This window comes from Fringilla coelebs (assembly GCF_963513975.1).
Source record: "Fringilla coelebs genome assembly, chromosome: 3".
Taxonomy (NCBI): Eukaryota; Metazoa; Chordata; class Aves; order Passeriformes; family Fringillidae; genus Fringilla; species Fringilla coelebs.
Window position 1 is genome coordinate 52541964 of NC_140030.1, and position 23863 is coordinate 52565826.

General features: G+C 40.3%; 1 protein-coding gene across 4 annotated transcripts in view; it reads left to right on the top strand.

Moving 5' to 3' along the window:
- The first annotated feature begins 11703 nt into the window (after window positions 1-11703).
- Window positions 11704-23863, top strand: part of TPD52L1 (TPD52 like 1) — a 50717-nt gene continuing 38557 nt past the window's right edge. For all 4 annotated transcript variants that reach the window (XM_084201881.1, XM_084201882.1, XM_084201883.1 and 1 more), the window contains exon 1: window positions 11704-11819. In XM_084201881.1, the coding sequence (XP_084058007.1) occupies window positions 11801-11819 (19 nt within the window). In that variant the 5' untranslated portion in view covers window positions 11704-11800. The remainder of the gene's footprint in view (window positions 11820-23863) is intronic.

Genomic DNA, 23863 nt, shown 5'->3' on the forward strand with positions numbered 1-23863 from the left:
CTCTGTGTCCTAAATAATGCTAAGTGCAAAAGGTTATCAGTAGCAGCACCTGGGCAGTCTCCTTCCTGTAACTCCTCCAAAGTCAGCCACACTAAACCAAAATGTCATCTTGCCTGTAAATTCTGCCTGCAGCCTCCTTGGCACAAGTATGTACAAGTAAGTGCCTTCTCTCACCCCACTGTCTTTCACTACACCCAAGTTCTAAGAAACAAGCACAGATCTCCACCCATGTTCTTTCTAATTATTTTTTCTCTTCTGATGCTGAATTGCTGCTAAGCATTATTGTAGCTCACTGTCCTAAATATCAAATCAATCCTACCTAAATTCTCTGTGCTAACCAAAGCTAAGAGCCCCCTGGATAATCTTATGCTTGCTCTTGCCAAATTCTGTTCATGGTGATGCTATGCCAAGCACTATGAGTCAGTCACATTTCACTGCTGAGTCAACCTGCTCAGCTAATTTTATCCTGGACTCAAATATAAATGAGAGTGTTGCAAATGGCGAGGACACGAGGGTGATTTGTGAAAGGAGGTGACTGTGGAGTAGACACACTGTCAGGGATGTGTATGGGAAAAAGGAGCACGCTGGAGATCTGTACATGCCTGGTTGTCCTCACCTAGAGGATGTAAACACCACGTAGCTCGACATCACAGAGATAGAGGCCAGAGGAATCACTGGCAGATTGTGATGATATTTAAGATACACTCACACACACACACACACATACAAGACATACACATTTAAAAACAATTTTCAGTGCTGAAGTTACAGGAAGTGAATGATAATGCCTAATCTTCAAACAGCCCTGATATCAAATGATAAATGTATGTTTCCCATGAACAGCAAATACAATTCAAGCTTCTACTTAAACTCCTTTTCAGAAGATGACCTGGTTTTAAAGTGTTTTTTAGCTTTGATTGTGTAAAACACTTGGCACCATCAAGTGGTAAAACGGTGGACTGCTCCTGCATAGCAGTCTCGGTAATAAAAAAAGGGAACAATGATGTAATTGTGAATTAGAAAGGAGCCTAAAGAAACTTTTGAATATATTTTATCAAGGTTATTTGAAAAAGTTTACGAGGTTTTCTCAAGAAAAGTACTGGATTAAATATTTTTGTTTCCAGCAAATCAAGTTGGATCAGTCATTGCTTCAGCTGTTTTTGTTTCCAGCAAATCAAGTTGGATCCGTCATTGTTTCCACTTGGATATATCATGGGAATCAGTTTCAGTATTTTTCAGTCTAAATTACTGAAGTTGAGTCTATTTACATGCGATCAGCATAGAAATAATGTTCACTTTAGCATAGAAGCTAGTATGGACTTTTTATTATTCTCCTTGGTAATGTCTTAAAACAATAGCTCTATAAAATGGAAGCAGAAGTAGTAACCTGCATTGTTATGAGACTTGCTTAACTTTCCTTGCTGGCCATTGAATGGGGCCAGCCAGCTGTAAAAGCAGTCTGCAAAAGAGGCATGTGTAGGCAGATAAAATGAGTAGAAATCAAACACAGAATTTAAAAGAGTACAATTAATTTGGTTTCAAAGTAATAACAGCAACAAAGTCTTTTGCTCTGCTAGGCCAAACCCAATTCTGAAATCTGGAGAGATTTTAAATTATGCTGTAATCATGCATCATTTCAATTAGTACCAGCTTTGGTACAGATAACACTTAATATATGCATAACTTGATCAAAGAAATAATAGACCTACCTGTGGGGTAAAATGATCTATAATTATACTGGTTGTTTGTTACAGAAATGTTTTTAATTTTGCCAGTGTGTGCTTATCAAATAGGGATTAAAAGACCTTCTTCTTCTTAAAATAAAACCCAAATCAAACCCAACCAAACAACCAACCAAAGAACCCACAAACCAACCAAAAGCCCAAACCTGCTCCCATTAAAATAACCTTCTTTATTACTTAAAAATTTATTTTAATAAGATGCAAACTCCAGTGAATGAGCTCACACAACTAAAGAGATAGAAGAGGCAGGCAGATGAACGGACTTCTGAGAAGGAAAAGCAGGTAATTTGTGCCAGGCAGCAAACCAACCTCAGTAACAGTGAACAGAAAAACCTTGTCTTACAGTCAAAGGTATTTTTCCTGATATCACTGAATAACACAAAGCATTTATATGGATTGAATCCTCATGTTTATCAGAGGAGAAATATCTGATGCAGAAAATATTTCTCCATTTTGCTATGGATACAGAAGATGGAATTCAGCTTATCAGAAAAGGAAATTATTAATATTAGTTTAAATTAATTTCTTTTAATCTACTCTTCAGACACAGAAGCTCAATATTTTAGTAAGAAGTGAAGACTTCATTCTCTACTGGTACTTGAAATCAGTGTTAACTGAACCTGGGACTGTCATGATGGGAAGGGGAGAGCATTTGCAGACTGCAGCAGGCTCCTTGAAAATCAGGATGCCCAGCATCTTCCCGCATCCATAGCTTGTAACATTATGCTTTTTATATATTTCTTGGACTTCCTAAAAAGGGGAAGGGAAATTTGAAGGGCCTTTTGTGACATCTTGACCAAATTTTAGGATGTTACATGCAGAAAAAAGTTTTTCAAATTGTCCCTTTTTTTTTTTAAGTACTGGATGCACTTGATTGTAGCAGCTTGCCCAGCTTCAGGAAATAATGTGCTCAAAGAGAAATAGGACAGTGATTCCAGCAGTATGCAGAAGTGCACAAAACCCTCTCACTGTTTGTCCCAGTGTTAGGTCCTAGAATCCCAAGTACAAATGCAGAGAAATGTGTGGTAGTTAACAAAATGTTACTCCTTAATGATTAATCAGGACCAAAATACATGAGTGCTGTATCAGAGTATCATAGAAGAAAAAAAGACATTTATGAGGGAACACTGGGGAGAGAGACAAGGGAGATGAATTGAGTTTCATGAAGTCTTCAATAATATTTTGGTGTAATTCCCTTGTAGAGGCCTTGCCACTACTCGTAAGAGAATGATTGATAGCAGCACTCTGCTGTCATCCTCCCAAACCCCTCGTTTGCCAGGGAAGAGAAAGGGTTGCTGCAGGCCTTGTTATCAACAGTGAAGATGATCTGGGGAATGGCAGCGCTGCTCTGCCAACAGTGGTGTCTCAGCTCCACCCAAATGCCAGAGGACTCCCAAGCAGGAGCCATGGATCCCCACTCTGGCACAGTCCTGAATCCAAGTTAATGTACCTTGCCTCCAGCTCAGCTGTTTGGCTGGGGCTCAGTGCAGGACTGGCTCGAGTCCCTCTGAGCTGGAGCACAGGCAGGCTGCACTGAAAACTGCTATTGGTGTGAGCCTCAGGAAGCTTTTGTAGGCACAATCTGAGTAACAGGGTGTTTCATTTCACACCTTTGAGAGGAATCTGTTCTACAGATCACACATCCTTTAGCTCAATCCTCGCGTCATCTTGACTCTCCCTGAATTTAGAACTTGCCAAACCAAAAGAGCATGCAGTGATGCCACTTTATCACATGGATAAAGCTGTGGCTTAACAAGGGCTTTTAAAAAAACCCTGCAAAGTACAACGACACATCAAAAGAGAATATGCAGTCTGTGATTTAATTGTTTTAATAAATTAGGTAAAAATTGAGGAGCTATTCAGTATTTGCCCAGTTTCCCACCACTCATTACTTAGCAAAAGATGAAGTCAGAATGTGTTGCAGATAAGCTACCTCTTATCCCAGAATACTGACATCCCAAATAATTGGTATGGCTTACAGGTAAGCTGTCAGTTAACCAAAACTTGAATCTTCATGTTGATGTCATTCTGCTTTCTAATATGTGTATGTTTACCAAGCTAAAGCAAAGTGCAGAACAACAAACAGCTGTAGAGCAGCCACTTTCTAAAAAGAGGAGATTCTAAAATTGCAATGGTTGTACCTGACATGGAGGAGGAAATTTTTTAAAATAGTGATGGCACAAGAGTAGATAATATGCGATATCAAGTGATCTGTCGTATGGTAGTTGGGATATTAAAGACACAGGACTCCATTTTAAATGCATTCTATTTTTGGGAATCTGTTGTGTTCTTACGGAGGCTGAAGTCACTCTAACTAGGCATCCAATTCTCTGAATACACTTTGCTCATTGTGATAGATTGCTGGCAGTTCTCCCCTATTTAGTTTTCTTCTTTAAGAGAAAAGGAAATGAAACTTTATTCTCATGTTTGCTGATTCTATGATTGATCATTAAGAGGCATCCTTTTCACTGTGAACTCCTTTTAAAGAAATCTTAGGGGGGGGTTTTCATTCTTAGAAGGATCCATCCCAAGGGTTTTGCATCAATTGGAAAAATATTTTAAAAACCTAACTTTTCAGTGAAGTGTGAATTGTATCTTTGCATCATGATGCTAAATGGATATACCTATGTAAGGACATTACAATAGAGTACTTACCTGTTTCTTTCTGCTATTTTTAAAAGAGTTGTTATGTTTTTCTCTTGGTGATATAGATAATAGTCAGGTTGGTTCAGTCACTCCCAGTCGCATGGCAGGATGCACTTCCACTTCAGTCTGGAGATGTAGGATTTAAACCCTAGAAATGGGTATTGCATTCCAGCAATGCAGCAATAATTCCATCTGCTAGACTTTCTGTCAGTATCAATAGTACTTCAAAGAAGAACCTCCTTTAAGAACTTGAATTAAATGCTATTCAGCAATAGCTTTTGTACCAGACTCCCAATGCACATATACAGAAATGAATACTTTCTAAACCAATAAAGAAATCTACTTCTGAGCTACATGTGAAAAATAAATTCTGTCCTTGCTTTTAGAATGTCTTCTTATCTTTTGGGTATAAAGAAAACATTCTAAGAAGACAGAAGAAACCACATCAGTTCTGCTAAGTGAAAACCAAATCACATCTATCATGATTATTTTACCTGTATCAAAGATTTATTTTAGCCCATTAAAAATTTATTTGTCATAATATGGATTCACCAAGTCAACTTTCTTAATGCAGCATCATTTTGGAGCATTTGCCAAACCTGGAATTTTATTGTACAGCAGGATTGGTACATCACTAGATCAATGGACAGAGAAGTGGATCCAAAACTGACTGAAAGACAGGGTTCAAAGAGAGTAGCCCAAGCCCAGCTGGAGGCCAATTACTTGGGGGTGCACTGATCTGCAACAGGTAGAGGGGTGCCAGCAAGCCAAGTGGGCTGATCCTTCCCTCTGCTTAGCACAGGTGAGGTCATGAGTGGAGTGCTGAGTCCAGTTCTGGGCAAACATGAACATATGTTAGATATGCCAGTCCAGCAATGGATGATGAAGATGATTGAGAGATAGTTATTTGAGGAAAGGCTGAGAAGGCTGGGATTGTTCAGCTTGAAGGCTCAGGAGGAATCTCATCACTGGGTATAAATACTTGATGAGTGCAGTATCGCTGGGGCAGCCCCTGGGCTTTGTATTGGGCTGGGGAGCACACACAGTGCTGTCAGAAAAAATGGAAAACCTCAACAAAATTCCACCAAAGGATATGTGCATGGGTACAATAAAGAGGAGCTCCAAAAGGATTCCAAAAACAAACTATATGAACCGGAAGAATCAGGTGATGGGCCTCTAAATCAGAAATTGCACTCTAAGTTTCACAGAGGGTGACTGGGGGAAGGACCTCTCTCTCCCACAGCTATGGGGGAGCTTACAGCTAGGTGCCTGTGAGTCTATTCCAGGGTGCAGGCTGGGGCAATGCGGGTTTCCTTTTCCTCAGGTTAATGGCTTTGTACAAAGTTTTCATCTGTGGGAGTTAAACTGATTGACCAGTGTTTAGTTTCTGAAGTGTGTAGTAGCAATGTCTGTGCCCTACTTCTGAAGGAGAGCTATTGGCTATGTTCTTGGGGAGGTGGGGGAGGTTAGCTATTTTACAATTATTATTTTACAATTTATTTTACAATTAAATCTTTAGGAGTATAAAACCAGCAAGTTTTTCACTCCAATGAAGTTATTCAAGGTTAATGAATGATCTGAACAAAAGCCTAGTGGCAACCTGACTTACAAACCAGGATACCTAGAGCTTACATAAAGTGACGAGGATGTTCTTTGAAAGGAATGAGGTGATTCTGGCAGGGGTGGATGCACATTGTCAGGCAGACTTGCTGAACATGCAACAATTCTACAAACACAGCATGACATTAAGTACATCTTAACAGGGACTCAACCGACAGACATTTAGTCCACACCTAGCTGCACAAAGCAGGATTCAGTTTTATGAAAAGCACTTCAGATATCACAAGGAGTCTCACTTGGTCTGGATCTGCTGCTGCTCCAGAGAGTTCAGAGTTCACATTGGGGTTGGGCTGCACATCTCTGCTCTATCAAGGCATCCCATAATTTTCAGGAACTCCCAAGTGGTATTGGATGTTTTTCTGTAGGTAACTGAATGCCTTCTGTACTGAGTATTTCAAGTGCTTAAAATTAAATATCCACTAGTATTTTAGAAATCCTAGGGTACCCTGCCTGTCCCAAGATGATATTTCACAGAACTCCCACAGATCTTGTGTGACACATGCCAGCTCATGTGGGTATCTCGGGTCTTTTGAACACCTAAAACGGTTCTATGTACGTATGTTTAGACATTTAATTGCCTTCCTTCATTCAGGCAGCTAAGTTTAGTTGTGTGCCATCTGGTGTTGAAAGATGCCACGAGGGAATCAGCTCTGAGCTCTCGCAGTTGCAGTTCATCTGAATCACTCTAAAGCTGCATGTCAAGGTGGCATGAACCCACTCCTAGAAATGTTGGGTTTCTTTTGTATTTTTACATGAGAGATGAGCCTTTACATTGACAAATAGAGTATTTCATCTCACAAATTTTAGGAATGCATGCTGAATTTTTTATGGCAGTATATATATATCTTTTAGAAAGTCCTGAAAGCCTAATGACAACACATGCTCACACTGTGGTATCCACAAGCCCCAGGATATGTATCAGCAGTTTGTAATCACTTCACGTATAAATTCTAGTCTTAACCAACCTTCATTTTCAGTCTCTCTTTCTCTCTTTCTTTCTCTCTCTCTCTCTCTGTTTTATTGGTGAAGAGTTTAATGTGCCTTCCCACTTGCTCATCCTCCATTTGTCACCTCACAGTATCCATTTTCATCCCAGGCAAACTGGAAAACGTTTGAGAGAGAGGGGAAAAGACTCAATTGATAGGACAGCCAGGAATCTGTAGAGTAATGGGGGAAAAAGTATTTCATTTCTCAAAAATATTCTAAATAACCTCTGTGAATTGTAAAAACATGGAGTAATACTGTCACTGGTAGTCCTGTTACATATTTATCAAAGACAACTGCAATGAGTGATCAGAACTTTATTATTTTAATAGAGATGTTGGCATCAGAAAAGGATCTTGATTCAGATTCTCTGACAGAGTGATCAATGCTGGATCGCTGATGTGAAGCTCAGTTCCACTAATCCCAGTTACGAGATGTCAGGATGTTTGAAGGAAAACAGAGCTGTCTAAGAATCAGGCAGATATTTTTAATTCATATCAATAATAAAAAAATAATTTTCTGCTCCTGATTCTATCACAGAGCATGTTTCATACAAAGTTAAGCACACTCAAAAGTACCACACAAGGTTTGTATGTTCATTCTTACATTCTGTTAGTTACAGCTGGAGACAAAAAAACATTTCATGATAGGAAAAGAAAAAATGAACCTACTTTATCATTAGACCATTAAGATAATTGGGAAATTAGTTTTAGAACCATTAGGACAATCATGAAAATCTGCTGATAAAAATGTAAATTTAAAATTTCAAGTTTCAAGAGTAAATCACTAAAGAGCAACCTGTTCAGCCTTTTTTTTTTTGGTTAGAATTGTCTTCTGCTGCAGGCCTGGCCTGACATCCAGTTACAGGTAGTATGACATATATGATGGCAAAATAAATACATGCTTAGATTGTATTCCAAATAATTCTGCACGTTCCTAGTATATGCATCCTCACAGCCTGTAAGAAAACTTAAGCATGTCTTCTAAACCAACATCAAAATTCTGTTTTGCTGAACTGTCATCTCTTAATATAATTTTATGGATCAGATACATGTGTAAAGGAAAATATTGTCCTGTGGTAGACACATACGTGATAAAATCAATGTAACGCCTCTTATTTCCATTATGTCTTCAGACCCAGCCCTGTCCTCTGCTACACATTATTTTTTTACCATGGTTTACCAAAGAAGGTAAAGGAGAGAGATTTCAGAAGAGATTCCAGGAGCTGTTTCATCTTGCTATAAGAAAGACTTTTTTACAATGAGAGTAATTAATCACTGGAACAATCTCCTGAGGAATGTGGTTGAGTCCCCATCAGAGCTTACCTTCACGAGCTTATGGGATGCTTTAGGCACATTCCCTCTCACTCTAGCACCAGTGAAAAATGTAGTTAAAAGTTTTAGCTACTGTTAAGAGGTAAGGTCTAGTGTGTGTAATATTGTTCTCTAATAATGTATTTGTATGATTTAGCTCAGTGCTATTTTTTATAGTGTTTCTAGTCTCTTTCTAGTACTGTTCTAGTACTTTTTGACTCATGGAGCCAGAATCCCACTGTATGAAACTGCAGGCTAAACTACAATCCCTGTCTGTAAAATACACAATGCAAGTAACATCTCACTGTTGTACATTGTAGTAACACTTCATTTCACACTTCATGTTCTAAATTGCAACATTGCCCTAAGCATTAAGTATACATAGAATAAGATATGAAAATCAAAAGAACTTACTAAAGGTTAAAGAAAAACTCTGAAAAAAGATTAAGCATATTCTATTTTAATTTTCAGTATTTATTTCAAATATCAGAACCCACAATATTCTGAGAACTGAACATTTAGCATAGCACATTTGGCAAAGAACTCAATGACATCTGAATTGAAGGAATAAATTGTAATGTCTTGTGTGAACACATGGTTTTTGAACCTTGTACAAGAAGGCACAGAGCATATCCTTGGCTTTTCTATCCATGGCATATTCCTACAAAGATTTAACCTGCTACTGGAGATCTAGCTTTGTATCACAATTGGAATGCTGTGCTTCACTGCAGTCTGCCATCTTTTCTCCAAAGTGCATGTATGCACATGCCATATTCCTTCCTGTTAAACAATCATTGGCCTTTAGGACCAACAAATTCCACTGCTATTTCACAGTCTTTAGATGGTGTGCAGTTCTGTGAATTATTCAGTAGTTTTTCCCCATTACTTTCCATGGAAAGTCAGTAAGAGTTTAGGATACTCATTATCATGCAGAATCCTGCCTGAATCCCCAACTGCAAAACATTGTAGTTGCTCCCCCCAAGAAGAGAGACACCCACTGAAGGCTGGCACGAGATTGGATGTTGTCACTCATGTGTTAGAGGACAAGAACCAGTCAGTGCAATGACATAAACACGAGACATTTATTTGAAGCCTATGGCTGTTTTATTGTGAAAATGGTGTAATCTGAAGTGCGTGATAATACATAATTGTTTCAAAAATAAAATAATCTGGCTTTTGTTTTATTCTGTCTGACCTCTTAAAAACCAAACAAAACACAACTGTTTTTAATTCCAGCATGATGGGAGAGACAATGACCTTTCTCAAGCAACAACTAAGCTCCTACAACTTGATTGAGCCCTTTCAAGACAGAAAACAAAGTCTGAATTATGCCAGTCTCTTCAGACGTAGAAGTGAAACAAAATCTATTGCAAGGCAAATTTGATGAGAAATCTCACTAAAGGAGTGATATATGTGGGAAAATATGAAAATGCATCCTGTTTTACTGTAGGTAGAAAATCAATCAGCTATTTTACAATTAAATTGCGTCATTTCAACGGGATAGCAATTTTCTAATAAAATCCACCTTTAAAATGCTGATTTCTTAGCTGCATGTTTCAGAAGGATATTTTTAATGACTGGTTTCTTTTTCCTGTCAAACATGCCACGAGATGAACATATTACTGTGGAACTCAAGACTTACTGGTTTGTTTTCCTATTTATAGCTCTCATAAATGCAGAACTAGTTTTGTTGTTCACCATAACTTGTTAGGTAAAACACTGGTTGGATTTTCCCTACAGTAGAGGGCATTCCTGGTGTGGAAAAAGAAGTAATGTATCTAAACGTAAAGGATAAATCAAACTCAGCATATAAGCATCTGGTAAAATTTCCTGCTGCTCAGTAATTTGAAAAGCATATGCTGCTGTGAGATTTGTAATTAGGTTTGTACATAAACAGTACTGTTAATATTGTTGTAGTCCTGTAAGCAGATTGGGAGCTGTTTTCATCATGCTTCATAGGAGCTGCTTAGGCTGCTTTAGAAAGCCCTGCCTATATTTACAGAACAGCACATTTTCTAATTATGCTGATAATTTCACATGTTGAGAGAAATTTCTCAACATGGATTTCATGCATTTGTGGCTGGACTTGGCTTTGTGTTGTCTTCATGTAGAAGTTGTTAGTATTTCTGAGCTCCAATCTTGTCATGGTAAGATGTCTCTGCATTTGAAATTACATGAGTGCAGGAATTCATTCTTCTGACAACCTCTCTTCTGCTTTTGTCAGTGGTAAATTCCAGCTCAAGGAGATGTCAAATCACAATGAAAAGAGGTTTGCCTAGGAAAAAATAATGATAAATCACGCCTTACAGAAATTAAAATTCAAACCCACAAGCACATGTGTATTAAAGGAAAACCTCATTAGATATGTACAAATTAAAGCTGCTTTGGCCTTAGTTTTCTAATGTTTTTGGTAAAAAAAGGTGAGAAATAAGTCATTTTGATGCTTTGCTACAGAATTTTAAGGAAAAAAGAAACTCTTATTTTCTAGCTATAAATGGTCTTTTTTCTTTGACCAAACCACATTTTCCTTCAGATAATTTTCTTCAATCAAAGTATGATCCATTTGTATAATGTCACAAACAAATGCCCAATACTTCTTTCATCTGCCTTTACTGTCTAGCTTTGTAATGTTTAGTAGCACAGTCCTTGAGAAGCTATGTGTCCTCAGTGTGTTCTGAGGCACTAAGTAGTATCATAGATTCAAATTAGATACAGCATCTGACTGATAAATATACAGATAATCAACCATGGAGAAGGCAGCCTTGCTAAAACAACATTCTGGACCCTTCCTGGAGTGAAGCAAATGTGGACTGGTAACAAAGTGTGGAAGTACGAGCAAACCTAGAGTAAATCAGTGCTGCAGTGTGAACAGTGTGCAGCCAGGCCACAGAGTAATAACAGGATACCAGCACAGGATATGTGCTGTCAAAAAAACCCCATTTTTACTTAAGCTGCTAAGTATACATGATAGCGTAGGTTCTGTCATTATTTTGCATGTGTTCCCATGTTTCTGCCATAGGAGGTAGTAGAACTTGTCATGCACAGGTACTGAGATAAGCCATGCACTCCTCCATGTCAGGCCCCTGACCACTCCACGGTGCCGCTGACACACCAGCTACGCCTTTGCCCAGGGGGGACCCCGTGCCGCCGGTGCCTTGCACCCCTGGGGGGCGGTGCCGAGTGCCTCCCCTCAGCGGGGCACAGCCGTGACAGCCGGGTTGTTGCGCTGGACATGGCGAGGAACAGCGGAGGGGCCGCAGGGCCGGCCCGGGACGGGGCCTGTGCGAGGCCAGAGGGGCGCGGGCGCACGGCTGGGCCGGGAGCGGCACCGCCCGGGCCTGGCCGCGAGGGGGCGCCGCGGGGCGGCGGCGGCGCGGGGGCGGGAGCGGCGGGGGCGGGGGGCGGTGGCGGCGGGGCCCCGGCTGTCAGCGCCGCCCGAGCCGGGCTGCGAGCGGGCTCCGCGCCTCGGCACGGACGGCTGAGCCCCGCGCTGCCATGGAGCCGCAGGCACGCGGTGAGTGTCGTCGGGACAGGGCCCTCCGGGGCGGCGCGGGGGTCCCGTCCCTGCCGCCCGGAACTGCGCTCAGCCCTCGGGGAGGGCCGAGCCGGCGCGGGGACAGCGCGACCTGGGGCGGGGGGCGCCCGGGGTGGGGAGAGCCCGAGGGGAGCCGCGGGCCGGGGCAGGGGCCGGTGAGGGGCGCGGTGAGCGGTGCCCGGGAGCGCTGCCCGGTGCCCGCCGCCTGTGGCAGCCCCAGGCTCGGCCGAGGAGCGCGGCATGACCCGGCCCGGCCCGCGGGGCGTCCTCCCCCTGCGGCCCGTCCTCCATCCCGAGCCGGCGTCCCCTTGGCTTTCCTTATGGCTGGGATGTTGGCGGCCGCTTTCTCCTGCTGCTGGCTTTAGACGTTTCGCGGTCAGTCAGGTAGCTGGCTGACAACTGTGTTAAGTTAGTGCCATCGAGGTTTGTTGGTTGGTTGAGGTATTCCTGTGTGTCCTGCTCCGCTGGCTGTCCCCTTCCCTCGGTCGCGCTGCAGCCGCTGGCCGCCGGGGACAAGCGGGACGGTGCGAACCGGAGCCGGCATCGCCACCCCTGTCCTGGAGGCAGCCGGAGGGCGGGAGCCGCCTCCAGCATCAGAGACCCTCGGAATCGGCTTCCAGCAGGGCTCTGGTTCCACCGAGAGCCGCTTAAAATTGGATCCGCTAAAATATTTGTGCCGCTTTGCAAACACGGCATTCTTGCACTTAAAGTGAGCGTTTTCTGTTACAGCAGTTACGGCTTACTTAGCTGTTCATAGCTCTCTCTGGATAAAGTTAATTGACGTCCGAGGAAGAGATGAAACTTTTCGTGCGAGTTACAAATGATGTTTGGGTCAGCCAAAGAGATTTAGCACAGACAGGTCTTGCTCACCTTTATAATCTTCCTTCTGTTTTCTGAAGAACCTCATGGCTTTGTGACACAGGACTAAGCAGGTGGTACAAATATTTCTGCAAAATCAGAATGTTTAGGAAACGTTTTATGTCATCTATAAAACATGGAGATGAAATAAGCGGGAGACATATGCTCATTGAAACTAACTGAAAAAATAGGCTTCCTAATTCCTAATAAGATAGTTGAAATCTGCCTTAAACAAATACACTTAAAAGAGGCAATGTTGGCTGCAAATGTGTTTTTATGTAAAGGAGTACAGTGGGAAATTTGAGTTCATGATGCTTGTGAATGAGAGCCTTTCTGGCAAGTGTTGTGCATGTGCTGTCCCAATGGATGCATGGCTGAAGCTGCCTGCTGAAATAAATAGATCTGTGGCTCAGTTTTCAGGATTTTTAGAAGTCAGTATTAAGTCTACAGTATAAGACTGTTATTTAAAATAATTTTCTGAATACATCTGTATAGCTACTATGATGGGAGTTCCTGTTCATTAAACAAGACCTCCATATGATACAGAATTTGGATAATTTCTTGTTTTGCAGAGCTGATGGAAAACAGTATCAGATTCTGGTTAGCTGGATAGTGATGTATGTACATGTGAATCTTTTGCCTTCTTGGACTAGTAAGATGAGTAAACACACGTTCTCAGTGTGTGTTAAAAATTCAGGTCAATAAATGTGTTTTGATAATGTATATTTGGGTCAGCAGCTCTGTTACTTCCCCAGGTCTTGAATGAATTCTTCTTCTGGATGACTATTGGCTTGTGAGAGAATGTTAAATTTTACCTGTATTCAATTATTGAGTCACTTTTTTTTCTCTGGTTTCTCGCCTGCATGTTTTATTTCTACAGTCTCTCAGAACAGTCTCCCATTACTAAGGAAAAAAAAAAAAGAGTATTGCTTTGATAAACTAGCAGTACAATCCAAGATAGGTATTCGCACGCCAGCAAACCTTTGTTTTTACCCTCCCTTTCCTTCTAGACTTAATTTAGTGTATGCTGCTGCAGTTATGGAGCCTTGCTGGCAAAAAGAATTCAACCTGTATGTCTAATGCTGTCAGATTCAGTTAAGTACATCTAAGCACTGGCCAGAAATCTGAATTTTTCAATCCCAGTTACACATTTTGCAGAGAACAGTTATAGCACTTTACTAACAAAACAGTAGCAATTTCCTTGAAAGACTGCTTTACTTCCAATACCTCTTTAAGCAGCAGGAGAAATGTGTATGCATTTGAAGGAGTTTATTAATTGCTTCTAAAGAATTTTCAGATGCCCACAGAGAAATGAATCCTGAATGGTTTGTTCCAGTGTGCTCTGCTGGGGTATTGTATTCCAACTGAAAAGATAAAGCCATGTATTTAAAAGCAAAATTTAAAGTGTTGTTTGTGCCATTTTATATTGTCCTTAAGTCAGGCTATGCCTGAGTAGAGCAATTTTATGTTCAAGAAATGCATGCAAGTATGAAAACCAGATTTCTTCAGAGCAGAAAAATAATATTTGTCAGCATTTTTACATAGCAGGATGAGTTAACTTCATGAGTATTAATGCAACTGTGGGCAGAAGAAAAGTATTAGGTGTAAATGTATCAAGGTAGGGGTTACAGCTGCATTCCATGAGTTTTTGGGTGGTTCAAGGCACAATCTGTCCATGCCCTGAGGACTGTGAAAATTAACTGCTCTGATACTTTAAAGTAGTAGAGAGAGTTCATGGAGTGAAACAGAATTACTGTTATACTTAAACATATGGAATGTGTCTGGCACCATTCATTTGCATGAACTAGATAAGACAGTCAATCAGACAGAGGGTAATAGTAATTAATGTTATAATTATTTTCAAAAGAAAGAGCCACATGTTCCATGTAAACAAATTCATATAATTTAAAAAAATAGTAAAAAAATACTTTATCTAAACTTTAAGCCTCTGGGTGTTTTTTCTCTTTGATTACTTTTTATTCTTAATGGAAGAGCTGATCTGGGAACATACCAGCTAGGCTTGTACTAGCTGCTAAAAATTTCTTAAGAATGTATTTGTTTTCCTTCCTATGGCTGCCAGTCATTTCTCAAGTGAAAAGTTTGGAAATCTGAAGAACAGTGTTTCTCTTTGAAAGGGAGGAAGATCCAAGCTGTGTATTTGCCTCTCATCATACTCATTCTACCCCAGATCCAGATTAACTATCACATGTAGTCCTGCTTTCCCGTTTAAAACTGAGAATGTCCTGTAACAATGATAGTACCATGGATGTCTTGCTCCCTCATCTGAGAATCCCATGTGACTTTTTAACATGGGAGCTTTGCTCATTACATATTTCTCTCCTTTTGCAGTAATTCTCCATTTCTTCATGCATCCAGGTATAGTTGTACCCTCTTTCCCTGTCACATCCTCTCTTGGTTCTTACTTTGATAAAAAGCTTTGATGTGCAGCTTTCTGCTCTCTTTTTACCTACACAGGTAGCTCAGCCAGCTGCTTGCACTCCTGGCCTCTGAAGGAGTTTTGAGGCATGACTCTGTCCTGGCAATTCTCCTTAGAGCTGTTCCTGACAGATATTCTGCATCCACAGCCAGTTATTCATTCTAGCCATAATAGCATGCAGTGGCTACACTCACCCCTGTCAGGTATTGTGGAGAGAGCTGTGCTTAGTCCAGATGTTGGATGACTCCTTCTCAAGGCCTTATCTTGTAGGCTTGCAGCACTTCACTTCTTCCCTCTGCTGTGTGCAGCTGGCATGCTCCTTCTGGGATCCTCAAGCCAGCTGTATCTGTCCTGTGTAACAGAGCAGAGAGACAGCACCTTGGCATGTGCAATGGAGTGGAGCTTGTGATCAGAGAAATATCATCAGAAGTCACAGCATTAGCCCAGTGCCCTCTCCCTGCCACAGTGGCCCCTGCCACTCAGGTGGTGTGAAGTCTCCAAGGTGGCAGGTAGTGGTGAGGAGGACTTCTGTTACCTTGATGCAGTGTACAAGACTTGCCAGAATGGCACTGACAGCTTGGTCAGCATTCTCTCTCCTTGCTAATATGGTTACTAATCCAGATAGGAATCTGGATGGAGTCAGTCTTGCAGTGGGAAGGTGGGGATAGAGAACACATAGTGATGCTACCTCACTGCAGCAGTATTGTAGCCATCAACCAAAGCAGTGTCATGCTGGAGAGGGCAGCACCTTCCCTATCCTCATGTTTGAGTCTGGTGCTCTACCAAGGAGCGCTGACTGTTTTGATCTACTTGTTCACCTAAGGACGGAGTACAACTACTGGTTTGGAGCTGATTTCATGTAACTGTTTTATGAGAAGTGCCTGTCCACCTGTGCTTTTTGAGGCATCAGGATTCACTCTAGTTATCCAGGGGTTTGTGCTGTCTCTGTACTGCCTTCTAGAGCTCAGCATTGCCCCACAATGGAAAGCAGGAGAGAGGACTTTGCAAAGGGTCCTTTGGAGTAATCAAACCAGCCAGTGATAACCTGCTTATTTCACTGCACGATGGAAGTTTCAGCTGCTGTGTAAATGAGAGCACATGTAGAGGAGGTCAAGTGAAAAAGGCAGGGTTGTAATTTATGACAGGATTCTTAAATATTTAACAACAGTGCACAAAGCTCAGAATAATAGCTCTTTCATGCTTTTTATACTACAAGGAGAGAAAATGCATGTGTGCAATGAGTTATTTGGTATATCAGATTTTATGTAAGTAAATGTCTGAAATCAAATGCATTGCTTCTCTTACATTTTTTAACCTGGATTGTTTTCAGCTTCATGACTCTTGTCACAGGTTGAAATTCAGTTTGCTGAGGCTGAGAAAATTTGAGTGGCTTCATGCTACAACTGAGAACTGAAAATAGTGTACTGTGGAATTCAGAAATGAGGTATTAAAAAGAGACCTCTAAAATCAAGGGCCAATCTTACAAATATTTTTAACTTTGACAGTTTTGCAGCCATGAGGACATAAAACATAGAACATGCTAAAACAAAGACATCTAACCCAAAATCGTGGTTTAAAATTCTTGTTCTGTTTTTTATTCTTGTGTCTTATTTTCACAGGTCTGATGGTATGAGCCCTAGAAAGCAGCACAAGTATAATCTGAGTCTGTTCTCTGTGCTAAAGTGCATTAGTGGAAAGATTAGTATGCTGATGATGTCCTGACATGCCTCACTGACTAGTACAGTAGAGAAATGCATGGAACTTTGGAGGTGCTTTGCTTAAGCCATGTGCTGCTTGAAGAATGTGGCACAACCTTGTCTGAAGATTGTGGAGGGTTTGAAGGAATGTTGCCATATTTAAAAATTTATGTATCAATTGGTAGCTTGTTTTAGCACAATCCTGGAATCCTGGTTTTAGAAAGAATGCACTCAACCCTTGACTCAGGAAGTGTTTTTAAGGGTAGAATGAATTCTTGCTTTCTAATTAGAAAATACCTCTTGAGGTAATAAATAAAAATGAGATCTGGACAGGCTAGTTTTATCTTATTTCATTTGTACCTCATAGAAATGCACAGTTGCAATGCCAAATTTTATATATGTAGTATGCTATAGTCATATCACTGCTGTCTAAACTAGGTCTTTTGGATGCTGCATGCTCTAAACCCAGCTTGTGTGAGAAATGGTGAGAAGGGGAATATGACAAATAGGGATTTTAGTATCATGTCACACTGACCTTCTTCAAAACCCTTCAAAATTATATAAGTGGATTTGTTTCATTCTTTAGGAAAGAGGTAATATTACTTAGCCATCTTTTAGGATCAAAATCCTACCTATCATTATTATACTTCTGCATCCATGATGTGGTTAAGTGTTGCAGGTGAGTAGTTGCAAACTACATATTTAGCAAGTGCTTGTATTGTACTTTAGCAGTGAATCTCCCTTTTCTTTTTCTGGTGCTGTCTCTCAGTCCCTCTTTCACTTCGTACAAAGAAATCAAATGGCAGCAGTGAGGATCTTGTTGCAAATGTTCTTATCGAAAAGTGTAAAACAAGTGCAAGAATGCAACTACAAAGTGATACTTCCTGAAGTGCCCTCCTACCATGATGATAAAGCTCTTGCAGTGTCTTCAATTTTCCCTCTCCTGCTTGGGTATATTTTACCTTTTCTGCACTTTTAGGATTTAAAATCGCCGGATGATAAAAAGGGCTCCTAAAAGGCTCTCTGGTTAATTAATTATTTTTGTGTAAGATTTCTTGAACTTTTTGATCCTTTGTTACTTATTCCAGCAAAATGGTATTGTTCATATATTAATGGCACGTGGTTAATGGCATGATGAAGTGATGGACCCACTATGGGATCCCCAAGCAGACCAGAAAGATTCCACTGCAAATGGTTGCATAAAATACTAGGAATTTCTGTATTCTCTTCACATTACCTGACATGTTTTCTTATGTAAGCTGATTGTTGAAAAATATCTCATGATTGTAGGTAAAGCCCCCACAATCTTTAGCAACCAAAGTCTTTAGTAACCAAATAATAATACAGCAGTAAAATTTATAAATGTTTACAGAGAAAAGGAAAAGTCATGGTTATGTGTGTGTATCCCAATAAAACAGCTTTTCTCATTTAGTCTGCTCTCCACCTAATGGGCTTTCAGATGCTTAGGAGCTATGTAGTCAGGGATCCAGTTCCTGGATTTATTTTTTTTTACCTCTTGGCATTTCTAGTCACTGAAGGAGAATCCAGGGAGCTCAGAGACCTGGGCTGGGGGTATAAAGAACAGAAGGAGGTCTTGTGTCATTTCCAGAAATGGAAGGCAATGATATGTCTTGAGCAGTCAGTTCTTTCTGAAGCAAGAAGGGCTGTCAGGAAGTATACTTCTGGGGCTTTTTTTTTGTGGTCTTTTAGGGTTTGGTTTCTGTAAAGTTGTCCTGCTCTCACCACTAATGTACTTTAGCCAGCAATTATCCTTGCTGTCCACCAAGAACGTAATAAAAGTACACAGAAACTAGAACAGCAGCAGTGCTTTAGGCAGAGAGAGACCTAAAGCTACATTTGAAAAATACTTTTGATATTCATACAAGTGTGAAGTGCCTGTAGATATGGTGTTGATTTTCCCAGTGAAAAGTGTTTGCACAAAGTGTTTACGTAGCAGGCAGTGCAGTTTATTTTCATGTGCTTTCTTGCTGTAAGGGCTACTTTTGTTTGCTAATCCATGGAGTTGTTAGGACCAGATCCTCTCCAATCTATTTCTTCCTATATTGCAAATCATTCTTTCTGAGATTTTCTTTTTTGCATTTATACAGTCAGATTTTTCTCTGAGTTTTGCATTAATTTGTGAGACATCCTTTCTCCTTAGTCATCCAAATACATAAGTTGTCTCTATTTTGTACCTGTGCCATGCTTTCAAATTGCATTTAATAATTGCCTAATAATTAAAGTTACTAACACAGAAATTGTAAATAAAGCATAGTTTAAAACTACATATGATATGAATTTAAAAGGCTGTATGATTTATGTTCTGGAAATATTTATAAATGGTAGCTGAAGGGAGGTAATGCTTTCTATGTTTGCTTCTTCAGTAAAGAGTTAGGTTTTTCTCTGTTCACCTGTTTGTTCAACTGTCTTTTCACCAGTTTCCTCACCAGGAAATTGCCTTACCACCTGAGTGGGACTGAGGTGATGCAGGTTTGTGGTTACAAGAAAGTGGTTCATCATCCTCCAAAAGCTTTAAAATACTTCTGCATAGTTGCCTCAGAATAACTGCTTTCATTGTGCTTCAGAAGAATTTAGTAGTAACTTGTCATGCTGATATTGGCTAAGGCATTTTAGGTGCTTATCTAATTCCTCTTTCTATGTTTCTCATTTGAATTAAAATGTTTTTAATGCACAGAGTACACTTCAGGTCACTCTAAGGTATTCAGAGGATGATATGGAGAAAATGTGTCTAGTTTGAGGGTCTTCTGAAGGCCTTAGATACTTTATATTCTTTCTCTGGTGCATGCTGGGCTGTTGCAAGCTAAAATTTCATTTTAAAGTGATCAGAGATAGTTGTATTTAAACACATCCACATTTTTCTTAGAGACGAGTAAAATATATGTACATTACAGAGTTAGAAGGGCAATTATGCCAGGAACAGAAGATTACTTTGTGCTCAAAGTATTTTAGGTAGATGGCAGCTATTAACTTATTATTGTGGGAGGAAGGAATCAAAGTCATAATCAGAGAGAATGATGTTTGCCATGTCATTACCTAACGAGTGTTGTGCACTATTATGTGCATATGAAGAACCAGTTAAGCCATGTGCTCTTGCAAGAGAAAATCCTTTAGTCACGTAGTGAGATAGGTGGTTAGAACTCTTGATAGGAAAGAAAAGATGACGGTGAAGAAGGAGCAGTTACTTGAATAGCCTGACTGATTAAAAAAAGAAAAAGGCTGCTGAATAATGTCATTGAGACATTCATATAAACTGAATCACAATGCAGACTCAAAGACTTTGAAGACTTAAATAAGGTCTTTGTAGAGCTAAATAACAGATTTTATCAGGAAACTAGAAGTCAAATACTACAGGTGGAGGAAAAATGTGTCCTCTTGGTTTTAATTTGCTTCAGAAAACAGAGAGGCATAGATAATCAGCCATATAGATGAAGCCTGCAGTAAGCACAAGGAATAAAGAAGAGTATGTAATGATAATAGTTTTTGCCCATTTAGGAGAGGCTCAAAGATAGGAATCAGATTTAGACCGAGCTCCAGAATTAGAAGGTTTCTCAGTTGTGCCCTGTTCTGCACAGAAATATGGATCATGGACGTGTCCTGAAAAGGGAGAGGCAGCATTTTGGTCATAGTTATGTGCTGTGCTTGGGAGTCAAGCATGGGGAGGGTAAGAAGGGAGAAAAAAATTAACAATTAAGTTGAGTAGGGATGAAGATGTGAATGAAAGCTATTAGCAGAGATGCAAGTATTGTAGTTCTGGTTTATTTCAGAAAAGTACGATGTGTTATGTTCCTCCTGCAAGAAGTTCCTCAGTAAAATATTACTACTTAAGGTAGCAGAAGAGTGAAGAAAAGACAAGGACTGTCTTGTGCTCATTTTCTAGACTTTCTTAAGGTACTGAAGTTAAAATAGGCATTATTTCACACTGGGTGATCTGTAAAGATTCTAGGTTGGAAGTTTGAATTATATTCTTCCACTTGAGTGTGGTCTAATGCAACCTCAGCAGCATGGCAACTCATGCCATGCACTTAGCTAAACCCCATCCTTCTCTTGCCCATGGGCTTGCCATTGCCTGTGCCCACAGCAGCTGTCACAGAAGCTCACCCTCTTTGGTTCAGGGCTTATCTTTCCAGCTGATCTTCAAGAAAAAAAAAAAAAAGCCCACATTCTGCCTGTGTCAGCTGCCATCTTCTGCTGGTATTTGATCTCAAAAGATTGGGACCTCAAAGATTGAGGCTGTATGGTGTGGCTGGATGTGCCAGTCTCTCTTCTGGTCCAATAAATATCCCCTCTTTCTGAAGTATGGTCTTTGTGTCACTAGGATGGCTGCATGGGGCATGCCACCTGTTTCTACACAGATAGCCAGGGCCCTAAACCCCAGGAGCCTCCACTCAGAGCCCACTAAACAAACACATTTCTTTTTAGTGGCGTTTTACATAACACTGAGTAGGCAAAGCCACAAAGTTAACGATGCCAAAAACTCTGAAGGCCTTAAGGTGGAGCTTAACACTAGGAGCAGAATAGTAAGTGCTTCATTTCACACCTCAGGATGCTGGCAAAAAAGCTTGTGGGAAAAACAAACTTGGTGGTGGACAAGCCCAGAGAGATGGTGCTATTCTGACTGAGAAGTGTTTTTTGTGGCCTGTGTGCAGAGAATTACTGTTACACTAATTCCAAATTCCAGGTTTATCAGAGCAAACCACTGCAGCAAGACATCCTGGCTGAAAAGCAGTGTATCTGCAGGAGGTGGTGTGGCACTCAAGTGAGCTTTTTGTCAATATATTTGGAGTATTTCCTTTAAAAAACAAAAAATAGTTTCATCTTGAATAGAGGGCCTGTGCAACAAAACATGGCCATTGTGTTTATCAAAATGTGTTGTTTTCAAATAATATACATATAAATGAGCTTTGTTTTTATTGGTTTTAAATAAATTGTGTTGCAGGTAGATGCATCCAAGAGTAGGTCAGGTTTATTTACAGAAGACTAGGGGAAGTTTCTGCTGTCATATGACACAGCTCCCCCTCCCCACTCCCCCCACCCTGTTAGGAAGACAAAAGTGCGCTGGTGCAAAGTAGCTAGTCTTAATTATGAAGGGATTAAAGGGTGAAGCAGGTGGTGCTTAAAAAATGGGGGGCTGGGAGGGTGGAAGACACAACACACAAGACACATCTGCTCTGAGAAGTGTTTGATTCAGTGCCTCATTTTGCTGGCCATGAGCTTTTACGTAATGTAACATAAAAAATTAAGAAAAACTCTGGGAAAAAGAACTTACCTTTCTCCCAACTTAGGGAGTGATGTCAGCTCCAACTTAAAAAAGGCATGGAGAGCCATAGAGAACATGACAGAGCTGGAGAACCTGTTCTAAGAAAACAGGTTGAGAGAGTTAGTGTTCTTCAGCTTGGAGAAGAAAAGGCTTTGAGGAGACCTTACAGCACCTTCCAATACCTCAAGGTCTACAAGAGAACTAGAGGAACTTCTTTCAAGGATGTGTAGTGGCAGGACAAGGGGAAATGGCTTTAAACTGACAGAGTAGGTTTAGATTTAATACCACAAAGAAATTATTTACAGTGAGGATGGTGAGACAAAAGAACAGGCTGCCCAGAGAAGTTGTGGATGCCCCATCCTTGGAAGTGCTCAAGGCCTGGTTGGATGGGGCTTTGAGCAGCCTGGTCTAATGGAAGGTGTCCCTGCCCATGGCAGGATGGTTGGAACTAGGTGATCTTTTAGGTCCCTTCCAATTCTATGAGTTAGTGTTGCTAATTTGTAATTTTGCTGCCTACAAAGCTTAGTCACAGATCACAGATATTTTGTGCCAAACAGTATGCAATAAGGTAGTCCTGGTCCTTTAAAACTGTGACCTTTACTCTCCCAGTTTGAGAGATTGATCACACAGGGGAAAGATCGTTTGTCCCTTTTCTCCCACATTCCTAAATCTTAACTTTTAGTATATGTAACTATAAATATAGAGACATTTATTCTGTAATAAAACAATGGAAGTAATGAATTTGAGCCTTAGGAGGATACCAAATCTATCATGCACACAAATATAATTGTTTCCTGTGTATTTTTCCTAGTATATTTACAGGACCAAAAGTGACACATCTGTCTTACATGTTGAAATAGCTGAAAGGGGGTGTGAGAAAAGCAGGCAACCTGCTGGCTGCAGCATGATTTTGCTCATTTTTAAATTACACTTTTAAAGATCTTGTTAGTTATGTGTTTTGTGATCTAAAGGACAAAAAAATATGACTACATGAAGAATTTCTTTTGCAATTAAAAATATAATTTTATTACTTCTTGCAGTACAGATGCATTGTTGAAAGTTAATTGAGGAGGCTTTTGAGTTTAATTATACTGCAGTTAGATTGCTATCTAATTATATTCTTTTGCACCTGGCTTTAGAAAAGTACAATAAACTGATTCATTCTTAGGAGAGAAAGGTTATTAAATCCTGCCATTAAGTTTCAGTGATTTTGAGTCAGTGAAGCAGATGCATGATCTTAATTATACAATTGATGGTATAGCAGTCACTTCTACCAGCTGAGCATGGGACCCCAGGTGCCTCTCTGTTCAGAGATGAGAAAAACGTACTGTCATGTATTTTTAGTATGAAAGGGTGGGTTTAAGAAATGTGACTGACAACTTCCACCTCTGACTGCCAGCATTTCCATGTCATAGTTCTTATCTTCCCCTACATTGCTTTTTCTCTAGTTTGATTATATATGCATTATTCTTCATTTGCTTTGTGCTGTGTGTTACAGTTTCTAGAGTACCTTATTTGTAGAGAACAAGTCCCTTTTGTGATGCAGTGTTATCCACTTTCTCATTCCCTATTATTTCATTGTGACTTCATCTTTTTCCTTCTTTCTCCCTGTTCTTTCTAAAGAAAAAGAGATGACAACTCTTCTACTTGAGGCATTTTTTTTCTTACCATTGGCATCACAGAAAGTTGTGCAGCATGATCAATAGAAAGCACAGAAAGTGGTACAGTGCTGTCATTACTTTCAGTTTGACAT